The following is a 13,556-nucleotide window of genomic DNA, read 5'->3' as shown; positions in this document are numbered from 1 at the left end:
AGAGCCACATTTTATTTGGATGGTCCCTTTGGGTGAAGGGGCTGTTGTGTAATGTTTCATGTAATTTCCTCCCTTCCTCAGAATTGCCAGTCCGGGGCAGTTTTGCCACTCTCTTTTCATGGATATTCACAACTGTGTTCTCCCAGGGGATTTTGACATGACATAAACCCAAGGAATGGTCTCTGCCTGCAGCCTGGTTCTTACCAAAGGACCCCCAGAAAACTTCACTTCACGGCTCCTTCTCTTGCTTTGCTGCTCTCAAGATGCCAAATCACAAAATGTTGTTTTATTTAGGGGCACAGCAGTAGCACCTGGTAGCTTTGTATAATAAATCTCAACACTTAAACACAACGATGCACAGATACACAACCACATCAGAGGGGAGTTTTACAGTTATGTACCACAATCTCTGCTTCCTGACTGAAGGGAAGCAAAGGCAGTACTACAGAAATCCTGGGGAAGGCTAGTGTCTTTCCTGGCGTAAAACACAGGAATAAAGACACCACTTGTAATTTAATTTCTTGTTTGACTGGATCACTTATTACATTTTCTTGTATTTTTGTATTTGTATATATTATTTATTGCATTTTTATTCTGAAATGTATTCATAACAATCCAGTTAGGATGCTACAGAAATACACCAACTCAACAGTGAATGGTACAAACAATTGCATTCACATATAGGTATAAGCAAATAATGTTTATCTGCTTAGCACCATAATCTCACAGTGTTTTGGTTAGAATTCTCTCTGTGACAAAAATAAGGAAGAAAACTTGTCAGCGTCAGGTAAACAAATAGGTGTTGAAGGCTGCATCCAGATAAGCACCTGAAAACCTGGATATTCCCCTGTATTACATATAGAAATCAGACTCCAACTCTCATAGTGCATATTTAGGAAAATAACCCCCAACAACCCATGTTCAAGTGGGGGTGGTCTGAACTATAATTTTAATTACATAACAGCCATTTCTTTATTTAATTCAGCATTTTAAAATGGAAATGTAATAAAGAACTAAAATACAAGTCTCCTAGAGGCTACTTTAAGATTTTTTTAAAGTCAAGAATGCATTTTACCTCCTTCCTACCTTCAAAGGTGTGATGTTTCAGCCCCATGTCTCAGTTATTCATCTCGCCTAGGCAGAAGCAGAGCTGTGACATTTCATAAACACATGATAATTCATGTACAAATACTTGCTAGAATAAACAGACAGGATATGCTGCAAGTGTTTATTCTGCAGGCATCTCTGAGCCACCCTGTGACTTCATACATCTTTGAGATAATTTAGAGGTGAACAAAAATGTGGGTACTGAAGGATATCATGTGGATCTCTGATAGTCTCTGTATAAGGATAAGGCTGTAAAACAGCACGAGCACTGTGTGTACAATTAATACAGGGGATTGGGTTATTTCCTCAAATTAAGACATCTGAAAAATATTCTTGATTCATCCCAGCAATTCAGTGCAAATTTACTAATGTGAAATGCAGAACTACTGCTAATATATTTAATCCTTTTTCATGCTTAGGGACACATAAGCACAAAAGAGCCCAAGAGGACAGCACTCTTGGATGTCACCTCTTTCACTGATGTGAAAGGCATCTTGCATTCCGGCTTGTCCACTGAGCTTATCCCTGCCGGCGATGGAGCTCTCCCCTTTGCTCAGGGATACCCCACAAAACAAAACACTGCAAGCCAAACTGCAGATGCTGCAAACACATGCTGACAGAGCACCTGATCTTTTAGCAAGACTCTGTAATTCATAAGGAAATCACACCCCCAGAGAGACAAGATGGTGCATCCCTCTTAAGGGACTGTAGGCTTGTATGGTTTTCCACCCTGTCAGAAATTAAATGGTCTGAGCAGGGTTTTATCCTGATTATACAATGTTAGTCTCAGTCCAGTATTGCTCTATGTTTCATTAGAGAAATATCTTTGAAGTCCTTGGTGGATGACACTAGTACATACATTTTGTTTGCAGCAGGAAGAGGCCCACACATTACTCTGTTGGTTGATCAGTAATGTGTTTCAAAGCAAATTTGTCAGGATGATGTCTGCTGTCACAAAGGCACAAAGACCTGACTATTCTGACTTATATCATGACTGTAACTTGGGAATGCTCTCCACAAGTCTTCCCTGTCCTAAGGAAGGATTTGAAAAAATTTCTCACCAGCAGTAGCTCAGGTTAGCTCCCCCTCACTATTTGTTCTCCCAGAGCTGGGACTATTTTTGACAACGGGAGTTTTACAAAACTTTGGAAACAAAAGTCAAGCAGTTTCAGCTTGACTCAACAGCATGAACCACTGCCAATAACACTAGCCTTTGTGAGACACGCACACCTTTGTGCCTTACCATCATCACCAGCTGAGTTCCAGCTGTTACAGGGACAGGACACAGGCACCTGCGAAGCACCTGCAGAAGCCCATTTTTCTTAAAATACCCAAAATTCAGACACATGCATTTACAAACACCTGTACTATCTCCTACAACATTTAATGCTATCCTAATTTTTCCATTCTTCACATTACTTTCGTAGAGCACGGAAGAAGGTGTAGAAACTGGTGCTGGATATGATGGGTGGCAAAGCAGAGGCTAGCTTCTGGTGCACTCCTCAGCCCAAAATCTGTATGTAGTCTTTGCTGAATGCCTGTCCCACAGATGTTTCTAACAAAGCAACTTTCTTCTCTTTATTTTTGGCTATGGTGATTTAAGAGTTTGTAAAGGGAAGAATAAGGAATTTCAAAATAACCACCTTTGCTTCCTGCCTGACTTTGATTTTTTTTTTAGCTAGCCTGGTTTGATGCTTTTTTCACCTGTCTCCTGATCGTGATACTGTTTTCCATCTGCCCCACATGCACTGAGTACCATTCACATTCAGAGCAGAGATCTGACCACTTTCTCCTCAGCTGTCCCAGTTCTTCACTCTGTGCCCCAAGAACTCTGAATGGGCAAAACCATCATTGCCAGATCTTTGTCTGGGGTTTCCAGACCTAGGTCTGGAATTCTGTAGAACAGACTATGACAGATTTAACGTCCACACAGGAGACATCTACTGTCAAAGGCTTACTAAAAATCATGGGCAACAACAGAAGTTATGTTCTCTGTTATGCCAAAGGACTCTAAGAAACCACTTTAAGTGTGGGTTGAAAAGGAAAGTATATTGTATCAATAGAATATCTGCCTCCACATTAAAGTTGTTAAAGACTATTTAATTCTGAAATAACAAGTCAGCTAATTCTTCAGAGCATGTATGTGCTCTGGCATTCAGCCTCCCACACCTGACAAGCATAGGTTAAAAGGCATTATCACTGTAAACAGCAAACAATTGTGCAGGCTAGAAGTAATCACACAATTTGTCACTTTAAAGCCCACTTGAAAACTAAAAGCTCCAGGTTTCTTATTACTGCATTATAAACAATTTGCCATTTCTATCTTACTGCTTCAGTTATCTCTTCTTAAGCTGTTTCCCTTTCTCTGCTCTGTGGTTCTTCTTTTGTGGCATGCAGGATGTGGTTTTCTTCCACGCTGTAAAATTAACCTTACAGAGAGAAAAAAAAAGGAAAAAAGAAAAAAAAAAAGAATAATAATTCACCGCTGGATTGTCCTTGAGCCAGATCTCAAGGTCAGATAAACATTAATGTCAGCACCAGAGAAGCTGTCCCTGCTGCCCCTGGTTTGGGGAATAGGGGTGAGAGTTGTCCCTTTGGGCAGCAAATCATTAGATTAGCTCAGCTGTGTTACAGCACCACAGCTGGAGATGTCAAAGCTGATCTTAAACTCTAGGAAAACAAGTGCCCCCTGATCTGACTTTAGTAGCTCTTCACTAGTGGATGGTTTGCTGATGTTTGCAGTTTCAGTCTGATCCATCCCAGGTATCTCCAGAGAATCACAGTCTCAGTTTAAATGCCCATCTGCAAGCCACTTTCTGGCTTGTACACCCTCCTTCTCTTCACCCAGCATGCTGTTAGCAAACTATTAATCTTTCCTGATCCTTAGTGTGTTAAAGCCAGAAACTTCTGCTCTTGTTGCTTTCTTCAAGCTCTTGTTAATCTTCCCTTATACTTCCATGCAAAATGTCTTTTTTATGTTCTCTTCTGGCCAATTCTTTTCATGGCACATTTCAGATGGTTCAGTTCAGACTGTTTTGGCTGGCTTGCAAGCCTTGCATACCCAGATCAAGTATTGTCTGGAAATTGGGACATTACTCATTTTTTTGCATCCCAAAGCCTCCTAAACCAGCCAACTAACCAGACAGCCAGCAGCAAAATACCCAAAATCAACCAAACAACAGCAAAAAAGCAAATCCCAGAGTCTGTGTAAGCTCCCATGGAGGGATTATCTACCATGAGCAGACTGAAAAGTCTGACAAGGGGCTACGCTTGAAAGCATAGCCTCAGCAGCACCGAGAACTGCAAAAAATGCCCAGTGAGCACATTAAGCGCATGGGTGGCATTAACCCTGCCAGGCCGTGGGCTGTGAGGGCTGGGCCAGGTGGCACTAACTCACACTGCTGCCAGTTCTCATGGGTGCCCCAGGCAGCAGGTTAATGCCATGAGCACGCGGGGGCAATCCAGCAGCTCACAGGGGTCTAGTGGGAGCTCACACGGGTGTGTAGTAGAGGCTCACATGTGAGTGTGCAGTGGGAGCTTGTGCGTGTGGTCAGTAGAGGCTCCCATGGGGTGCAAAGCGTGGCCCCAGGGATGTCTGTACTCGCCACTCAGTGAGCAGTCCTTTATTCACTTTCTCATATTCCCTGAAACCTAAGTTATACACATTTCTTAGTCCTTAGGATTATATAAATTATCTCAAAAATCTTTCCTGCCACGGTCCTGGACAGCCAAGAGATTTGCCTGCAGCTACTTTGGTCTATCTTAGCGTGTAAACACACAAATGCTTTAAGCTGCCCTAAGCCAGAAATGACACCCAAAGCCTTCCTTTACCCCTTGTTGTCCCTTTACTTATGAAGGGACGAGAGCCTGGATGACCATGCTGTGAACTAGAGCAGGGAACTGATAAATTTTTTTCCCCCTTTCTTTTTTCTGGCTTGGCTGTGACCCAGATTAGTTGTCCCTGTCATTCCCTGCCAGTTGATTGAGCAATTGCACCAAGGGTAGTGCTGGGGCAGAGGGGCAGGTGGAGCAGCAGGAGACAGCAGCCGGGGAGGGCCGGAGTGCTCCCCTGGGCACACAGCTGGCTTCTGCTGGCCTGGGGTGATCTGAAGAGCAGCCTTGGCTCTGTCTCCACTGTGCAGCTCAGTACTGGGTCTTTCTGGGCATCCTACTGGGACTCTGTTTTCCTTGGTGACCGTGACCCTTTCTCTCTACCTCGGCAGATGCTCACACCTTGACAGAGGGTGTATTGTGAAATCCCTCCTGCTCCTCAGTCCTCCATGGGCGATAATTATCTGTATGTCTCACATTGCCTGGCAAGGGTGCTTGACCCTATAACTTCCCTCCTACTTGCAGTGCTCTTTGCTCCACAGGTCTTAACGACTTTTTTTCTCTCCAAAAACTGCCACTGGGCCATTGATTAGCGTAATTAGGTTAAAACTCAGAGCAATTCTTTCCAACCATCACTTAGCTTGGAATTCAGGGCTTGTGTTTTAACAATGGATTTGTACTGAAAACCTGTCCATCTTCCCAACTTCATCTACTGGCTTAATGAAATAAATTGCAGAAATCTTCTGTCAGAGCCTGGCTCATACAAAAGGTACTGAAAATTCAGCTCCTCTTCCTACAGGAAAAGGACATGACAATCAAACACAAAACCTGACCTTTCAAGGTCACAAGCATCAGAAGATGAGTGTGCTTCTGTCTAGGAAAATGCTAGATTTAGAGATGCAAGAACATTTGGGATGGGTGTTTATTTGAACACTTCACTGATCGGTTTCTACATAAAAAGTGTGCTTATCTCACCAGTCACTTTGCAGACTGTTAGAGGCTCAAGGAGGTGAAAAGCAGGCTAGAAAATCTGTGGTGTTGCTGAGCTGTCCCTTGGGAGTGTGGAGGGCAGTCAGTCTGAACGCTGGAGCAGAACTAGTAGGGTGGGCACATGGCACAAGGTTTCTCGGTTCCCATATTAAAGCTATGGGTTACACATAAGTTCTTAAAAACTAGGGAACGATACAGGGCTACTACTGTAAGCATCAGCATGATCCTACCGTCACTTCTCTTCCCTCCCCACCTTGCTTTCTTCCTGATGTCATTGATGGTCAGTTGTTTCAGATTAGATTGTATAGAATGTGGGACTGTGCCTTTCTGTATGTTTTTGACTGTGGGAAATGTGAAAGCTATTCTTACAGCTCAGGCAAGATCTAGTGCGGAGGATCTCTGACTGTGGCTTCAGATGATAGGTAACACAGTGTCCTGTGCTTCAGTTATCTTGGATGCCAGACATTCATTCAATTTGTGTCTGTTTGGGGAGCCTGGATGAGCAGAGAGAGTAATTCCAGAGCAGAAGGTGAATGTTTCTAGTTTCATAGCTGTTCAGATATAAAACAGTACAGATAGCAATTTACACTTTCCTACAATCCTGACACAGCTGTTTGCCCTGTGGGATGATTCATTTACACTTAAGAGAAAAAATAGTGGCAAGAGTGACTCCTCCCTCAGATCCTTTATATTCCTCGCTGCAGATTTCAACATGCCTGTTACCTACCCTGTTCTGAACAACTGGCTGGAAGCATTTTTCTGCTTCAAAGAACATAAAGCAAAGCAATTAATCCACTTCTTTCAGGAACCCTCTGCACTGCCACCCTGCTTCCTTTGCCAGATTCCCTGTTACTGTACCCGGGGTTTGTTAGAAAGCAGTTCAGACACTTTCATGATGGTATGCCAACTCCTTGTTCAAATGCACAGAAAATCCATCCTGCCTCTGGGCTCAGGATACAAATAACCACTCAGCAGGAATTACCCTTGAGAAGACTGCCTAAAAAAATGACACATTAGTCCTCATATTGTAAAGATGGGCAGGCTACCTAATTTTTTGGTAACCAGAGAAATGTATGTGAAGTGCCATCACTGCCTGCAAGGCTGGGAGGAAGAAGACAGGACACATAATTAAAAACAGAAGGAAAAAAAGAGAGGTACAGAGATCTGGGCACTAATCTTGAATCAATCAGGGCTCTGCAGTATTAGCACACACTGCTAGTAACATAAAGCAAGCCTACAAGGATACTCCGAGTTGAATGCTCCAAAAGCATTTATTATTATTTATGCAGGTGACAATCATTTGATAAAAGAAACAAAATTCACTGAAGTAGAATCAACACGTGCACTACGTTTCCCATAACACTATATATCTAAATTTCACTGTAAATCCAAATCCAAATTCTACTGAAGCATGAACCTTGAGACTTAGAGCGGATTTCTGTAATGTATATGCTGTATATTACCATATGGGGATCCCCCTTGACCTTGACCAAAAGGCAGATCACTGCTTTGATGGAGCTTGGCAGCATTTTAAAAACAGCCTCCCACCGAATGTAAACCTGGGGAGGCATTTCAGGGTTGCATACTCTATTATGTGTAATATCTGTGTTTGATTTTGGCTGAGGAACACAACTACAGCCACAGTAAGAAAAGAGTTCACTGTATTTTGAACATGTTAGGAAGCATTTTGTGCTGCCTGAGGAAGCAGGCTTCTTTGTCCCTTTCACATGGGAGGATTTCATAGCAAGACCTACAGAAACCCAGAGCATGGAGAGCAAAATGCTCTGAACTCACTTTGGGGGCATATTTGATTAAGAAGAAATACAGGGGAGGAAAACAAGGGGTGCCACTAAACCAGAAGCGACTGCAAACTGCAGTATCTGAGGGAAGATAGCTGGTAAAGCCTTGACTCAGAAAGACCCAGGTCCCAAGAATTGCTCTGAAACAAAAGTCTTCCACCTTTGCCAGGGTCCCTGAGCAAGGCTTTCTGTGCTCGTGTGCCTTCTATTGTGCATACAGCACTGCGCGTGTGTGAAATACATTTAGAACTGGATTTTTCTCTCCGATAGTCAACTGCATGTTGCTACTTGTTTTGCAAAATTAGCTCCTGTGACTGAATAAACTAATTTCTGACTTTTAACCAAGCAAGCACAGAAAGTAGAAAGCTTTTGTTCTGTCAATAGATGAAGAAAACTGAAGGTCTGTAGAAATGTTGGATATTCTGTTTAATCGGGAGCTTATTAATCTCTGTAACTTTAATACAGTGTAGGAGACAGCATGGTAGCTAAGTTCCTAATTATGATTGCCTTTAATCTGTCAAATCTCAGAGATCTCATTACATCTGGTGAGGACTTTAATTATTCTAGAGACTTCGAATGCAGTAGGTTTACAAAATTGCTCAGCAGTATGTCTTATTTGTGTTTTATTCACAATAGTTCAGAAGTCATCTCAAGGCATCTACCTCTCCAAAATGGGTATGCATGCATTCTGTGTACATCATGCTGTGCTCCTGTGCTTTAGTATGTAGTGAGAAGAATGGCTTGTTTGGCTCACGAGCGGCTGTACTGAGTATGTAGTACATGCACATACCATCCATGAATCTGTTGTTCTGAGGTAAACAAAAGTCTGGCAAGCATGCATTATGATTGTCTGTCTGATGGGGAGAAATGCTGAATTTTGATTTGCATTTTATTTATTTGCAATACAATGACAACTTTTTTTTTGCAGAAATTCATTGATACATTCCATATGCAAAAATACTTGAGATTTTTGTCAAAGCACGCGCGCGTGTGTGTATATATTTTGATTGATGCTGGGGAAGACAAATGAGAGTTTGCACCTGCTTGATAAAGTAAGGGAGAGAAGAAAAAGGAAGTGGAAATTGTCTTGTATTAATGGCCAAACCTGCCATCTGCAATCCCTTTTGGACTTACCATTGTAGATAGGACATCTAGGAGACTCTTCATTTTGTGTCTACCTCAAGAAGGCCAACATTTCCATGAGAAAAAAGAAGCACACAGATGTGAAATCACATCTAGTGAAAGCTAGTGACTATTCAGCTAAAGCTAAAAAGTAAAAGAAAGGAAGCATTTAGAAAAGCAGGTTATGGGAGTAAGAGGCACAGAGAAAAAGCAGGGGCTGAGTATATATTAAAAACGCCACCACCAACAACTTTTGGTGATGCTTTTGCAAAAAAGTTGCTAAAGGCAGATACTCCTTTTTCATCATCTCACCCTGCGTTGAGAATACCAGGGGAGAAGTCCCATGGACAGCTAAAACACAGCAGCCTTTGCCATCTGGTATGTAACCGTGCATCAGGGGTCCACAGAGGAAGCAGGGAGAAACACCATGAGAACCTATTTTAAACAATACCGTGCTGGAGCCAAGGAGAAACTGTGTGCAAGTCGAGGTGACTGGCCCGATGAGCACAAGGATTAAAAATGGGAAAGCCTGCAGTGACCCTTAGGCATAGGTCAGGGACAGGCACCCTATTGAGTGGTATAGCCACCATGTGTGCACATGTGTATAACCACTCACTGGGTGTCTTTTTCTTTTCAATCTTCAGGAAGAGGCAGCCAGAGTTCTCGCCCACCAGCCAGTGTCCGTCGGCACACGTGCAGCTTTGAAAAATCCCACACTGCAGTGAATGTGTAAGAGAAGCTGCATGACAAAGAGTGGTTCTACCCCTTGCTTTCTCTTTCTCATTGGTTTATCTTGTCTAATGATGGGACAAATGTGGTGCATGCCATTAAGGATGGGAAATTTGCTTGTGTCCCGTTTCACACAATGCCTTAATCTGATTGTCCAGATGTGATGAAGAGGACACTGAATAATTTTTTTGCAGCTTTTACTTTTTTTTAAGCCTTCAATTTTATTTGTAAATGCCTACAACCTTGCAAATACATCCTCTTTTTTGTACTAATTTTATCTTCTTTTTCCATTTAGCCAGTGCTTTTTTTCTTTTTTACAGTTTTGCATGGAGATGACATTATCCTGCGTGCTTTAAACAATAATCTAGTGGCTGTCTCACGGCAAGATACTTTTGCTGTGCACAGCACCTACTGTGATTGTTAGTGAACTGCTGCTGCAGAGCCAGCAGAGGGAACACAGAAAACACTGGTTTAGTGGGATTTGCAGAACAGGGAAATCATGAACAGGCACACGTAAATAAAACCAGCAGAATCTGGCCTAGGAATAAACACTTGCCCTAAAGTATCTTTAAACAACAGCAGAGAAATTTTTCCTATCACAGTTTCTGAAAGATGTTCAGATTCTGCATATTCTCCCTTCCGAGAACAATAGCAAAGTTCAGCTCTTCAGAAACAAGAAGTGCAAATACTGCCCTCTCTGAGCAAACACAAACCTGGTGAAGAAAACATGCTAGCTGTTGCAGAAAGAGAAAAGCCTTGCCTCATTTTTTCCAGGACAGATTTATGCTCGTTTCCATCTGATAAACTGCAGATGTGAAACAGTCCTGCTCCCTGCCCCAGGGAAGGTTGTGCAGTGACTAGCTGGAAATCTGCCTGTGGTCCACTGACACAGCATTTTGAGCAGCGCCGCTCTGTATGGCCAGAGATGCTGTTCAGCTCCTCTAATCAGCCACAGAGCATTCTAGCTCTGTATATGCCTCTGACAGTCTATGCTATTTGAGGACAGGTAGCAATGAAGTCAATTCAATCAAATCTTCTACAGATCAGAAGAAATACGTATGATGCATCATGTATTTGGAGCAGTAGTGATGGTTTTGCAGGGCCTGTACAGCAACCAGATTTGCCACCCTTAAATGCAAACTTTATAAAGCCAGTGTAAGGAGCAGCACAAACATTTTGTTATTAGCTTCCAGTCCAAGAACAGTATGCCCTTCTTTTCTGACCTGGAGCAAGCGCTGCAGATTCCCAGGGCACAAATGGCCAATTGCCTGTCTGGAAAGACTGATGATGAAATGGGAGTCCAACACAGGTGTACCAGTAGGAGGCAAAGAAAGGCAAATGCAACAACAGATTATATTAAAAAAAAAAAAGCATGGATACAAGCTGTAAAACTCCTGAGCACAGGGAAGGCTGAACCTCCTGCTTTTTGCATGACAATGCTTGGGTTTTTTTTTTCAGTTTGGAAAAAAAAATCCTCATCCACATGAGCTCCTGAAAAACACCTCTGGTGGAACCCCAACCAGCCACTGGGACTTCAAATGCTGTGGCAGCTGCACAGATAAGAAAGGCTTTAAAATGCAGTGGAGCTTTTCAGACCATGAGCATGAAACTTGCTATTTTGGCTTCTCCTCCCACCCCAGCCCCTCAGGCTTCCCCCTCCCTCCTGTCAGTGCTGATGCTTTCAGCAGCCTGGCAGTGCTGCGTTGAGGCCAGAGGAAGGGCATGTCCTCCATCAGTGACAGACTGCCTGAGCTCCCTGTGGCCACACAGCCCAGGCTGAGCAGTAGGCTTGCGTCCGTCATACCACCAGATGCCCATCACCACTGCCTGGACTCATGCCTGGGTCTCAGTCACCAGAACTGCGGCAGTTTGTGAGGCTGGATTTTCCTGAGGAAGCCCTGCTTTGCTACCCCAAGATGCTGCGATTTCCCTTGCCTTCCAGTTACAAGCAAATAGATGGGAGGGACATGAAAATCCCTTGTGTTTTGATATACACAATACCTAGCATCAGTTATTCTGCTAATGTTGGTCTCCCTTTTCTGTGTGATCCTGGAGATGGCCAGAAATGCAGAATCATGAAAATACAGAATAATAAAAATTTATTATCATATTAAAAAGCTCAGCAACATCAGCTTTGAGTTTCAGGGCTCTTTTCTTCTGAAGCTGCACATTTGTTACCATGGAAACTTTCAGATACACCCAGAAAACCCACAGGCTTTACTAGCTGCTTTATCTACTACAGCATATTAAGGAGAGCTGTATATTACAAACAAGGGGCCTCATGACTACGCTTCCTGTGGCAACTGGGTTAAGTTTGCACTCAAAATGTTGGCATGTTAAGGGAAGTCTGATGGCTCTTCAAGCACTGTTTAAACGGTTGGGAGTTTATTTAATTCTCAAGTATACCAGAGAACCTGACAAGTTATAGTGGGAGAAATGCCTCACTGACTGCTACCTCTGCAAGGACTGCACACTTTTTGGCAGCAAATATCCAGAGCAACAGGCTTTTACCAGTTCATTAGGGATTTATTCCTGCTCTAATACAGCTATTGACTGGGAAATATTCTGGATTTTCAGTATAATTTTTCCCTTTTGTAACTTCATTTACAGCTCTCAGTTGTGCATCTATATGCTATGTGAAATACTTTCCAGCCTCAGTGCTAATGCCTTTCAGATGTTTGAAAGCAAACTGAATATATTCAGCTATTTTAGCTTTCTCTCACACACTCTCTTCTCTGTCCCCAGTGGGTTTGTTGTTGCTATTCTGTATACAGCTTCCAGTTTGTCAATATCTTTCTGGTAAAAAACGTGGTGCCTCAAATCATTTTCCACGAGAACCAGAGGACTACAGCAAGTGAGGACAAACCTCCAACTGTCTTAATTACTATTAAGCTGCATTCATAGGAAAGACCTTCTGATCTCTGTATGATGGTGTGGTGATTTCGAGTGGGAAACACAGAATTCATGGACTATTTTTGTGGCTTTATTATATTCAAAAGTCTTTAATTAGTATTTCTTATTCGAGAGCAGCTCAAGATCTTTTTCAATGGTATTTCTTTTGATGCAATGTTTTTGAAGGTTGTTGATCTTCACAGCCTTCCAGGCCTACACACTATTTTGTCGTAGTTGCACCCACCTACACTCTTCCTAAATTAATTTCATTCTATCATTTTCTTCCTGTGTTCCTAAGCTTTCCAGGTCCCTTCGCTCGACTCATTGTAATTTTCAGTTTTCGGGTTCTGTTAGCTGTGCTCCTTTTTGAGCCTGTCTAAATAAATGCTTCAGATATTGTCATTGGTTGCACTGTCATATACATTTATTCAAATATGCAGCATGAGAGACATCTTCAGATAACACAAATGTGCTTTTCCATTGATATTAGAGAATCTATGATGATTTACACCTTGCTTTTTCTGTGCTTTAAAGTCCTTAAAAAAGTCCTTAAAAAAATTACAAGGCTGATACAGTAGGATATATTCATTCTGAATATTTGGTGGGGTTTACTTATTAATGACAACAAAATAAACAGGTACAAATTCTTTTCAGTAGTAAGAGCACTTTTTAATTTCACTTTGACTTGCAGGTTTCTGATCTTCAGTTCTTGAACACTGGAAGAATTTGCCTGCTATTTGGGACAGTGTCTTTATTATCCTGAACTTTGTATTATCTATTAGAACATGTTGTTTTCTCCAAGCAACTCGTTAGTAGCAATTTGATATTTTTTTCAGAATACTTAATGAAGAGTTTGTGAGCTGCAACACTGCTCTGCACTTTTGAGGACACTTCCATAATGTCAAAGCCAACAGATCACAATCAGTTTGCATACTCTGCAAATATATTTCTCCAAATTACTTGTAGAAACTTATTTTTAATCAGTTTGTTATAACAAAACACACTGGTGAACCAAAAGTTCCTTCACTATTAATTAGATAGATGATTGAAATGTGACATATCTTCTATGTTTTAGACAAGACTAAA

General features: G+C 42.1%; 1 protein-coding gene across 2 annotated transcripts in view; it reads left to right on the top strand.

Annotated features, from left to right (window-relative positions):
* Nucleotides 1–13,556, top strand: part of GRM1 (glutamate metabotropic receptor 1) — a 195,485-nt gene that overhangs the window by 172,346 nt on the left and 9,583 nt on the right. The window contains exon 8 of one of the 2 annotated variants that reach the window (XM_075088001.1): nucleotides 9,494–10,209. The exons of the other annotated variant lie outside the window; for it this stretch is intronic. Coding sequence (XP_074944102.1) covers nucleotides 9,494–9,554 — 61 coding nt within the window. The 3' untranslated portion in view covers nucleotides 9,555–10,209. Of the gene's footprint in view, nucleotides 1–9,493; nucleotides 10,210–13,556 lie in introns of those variants that run through there. 2 annotated transcript variants of the gene reach the window in all.

The sequence above is a fragment of the Phalacrocorax aristotelis genome, chromosome 3 (genome assembly GCF_949628215.1).
Source record: "Phalacrocorax aristotelis chromosome 3, bGulAri2.1, whole genome shotgun sequence".
Classification (NCBI taxonomy): Eukaryota; Metazoa; Chordata; class Aves; order Suliformes; family Phalacrocoracidae; genus Phalacrocorax; species Phalacrocorax aristotelis.
The sequence above is the reverse complement of the archived record's forward strand: the minus strand, read 5'-3'. Positions and strand labels throughout refer to the sequence as shown.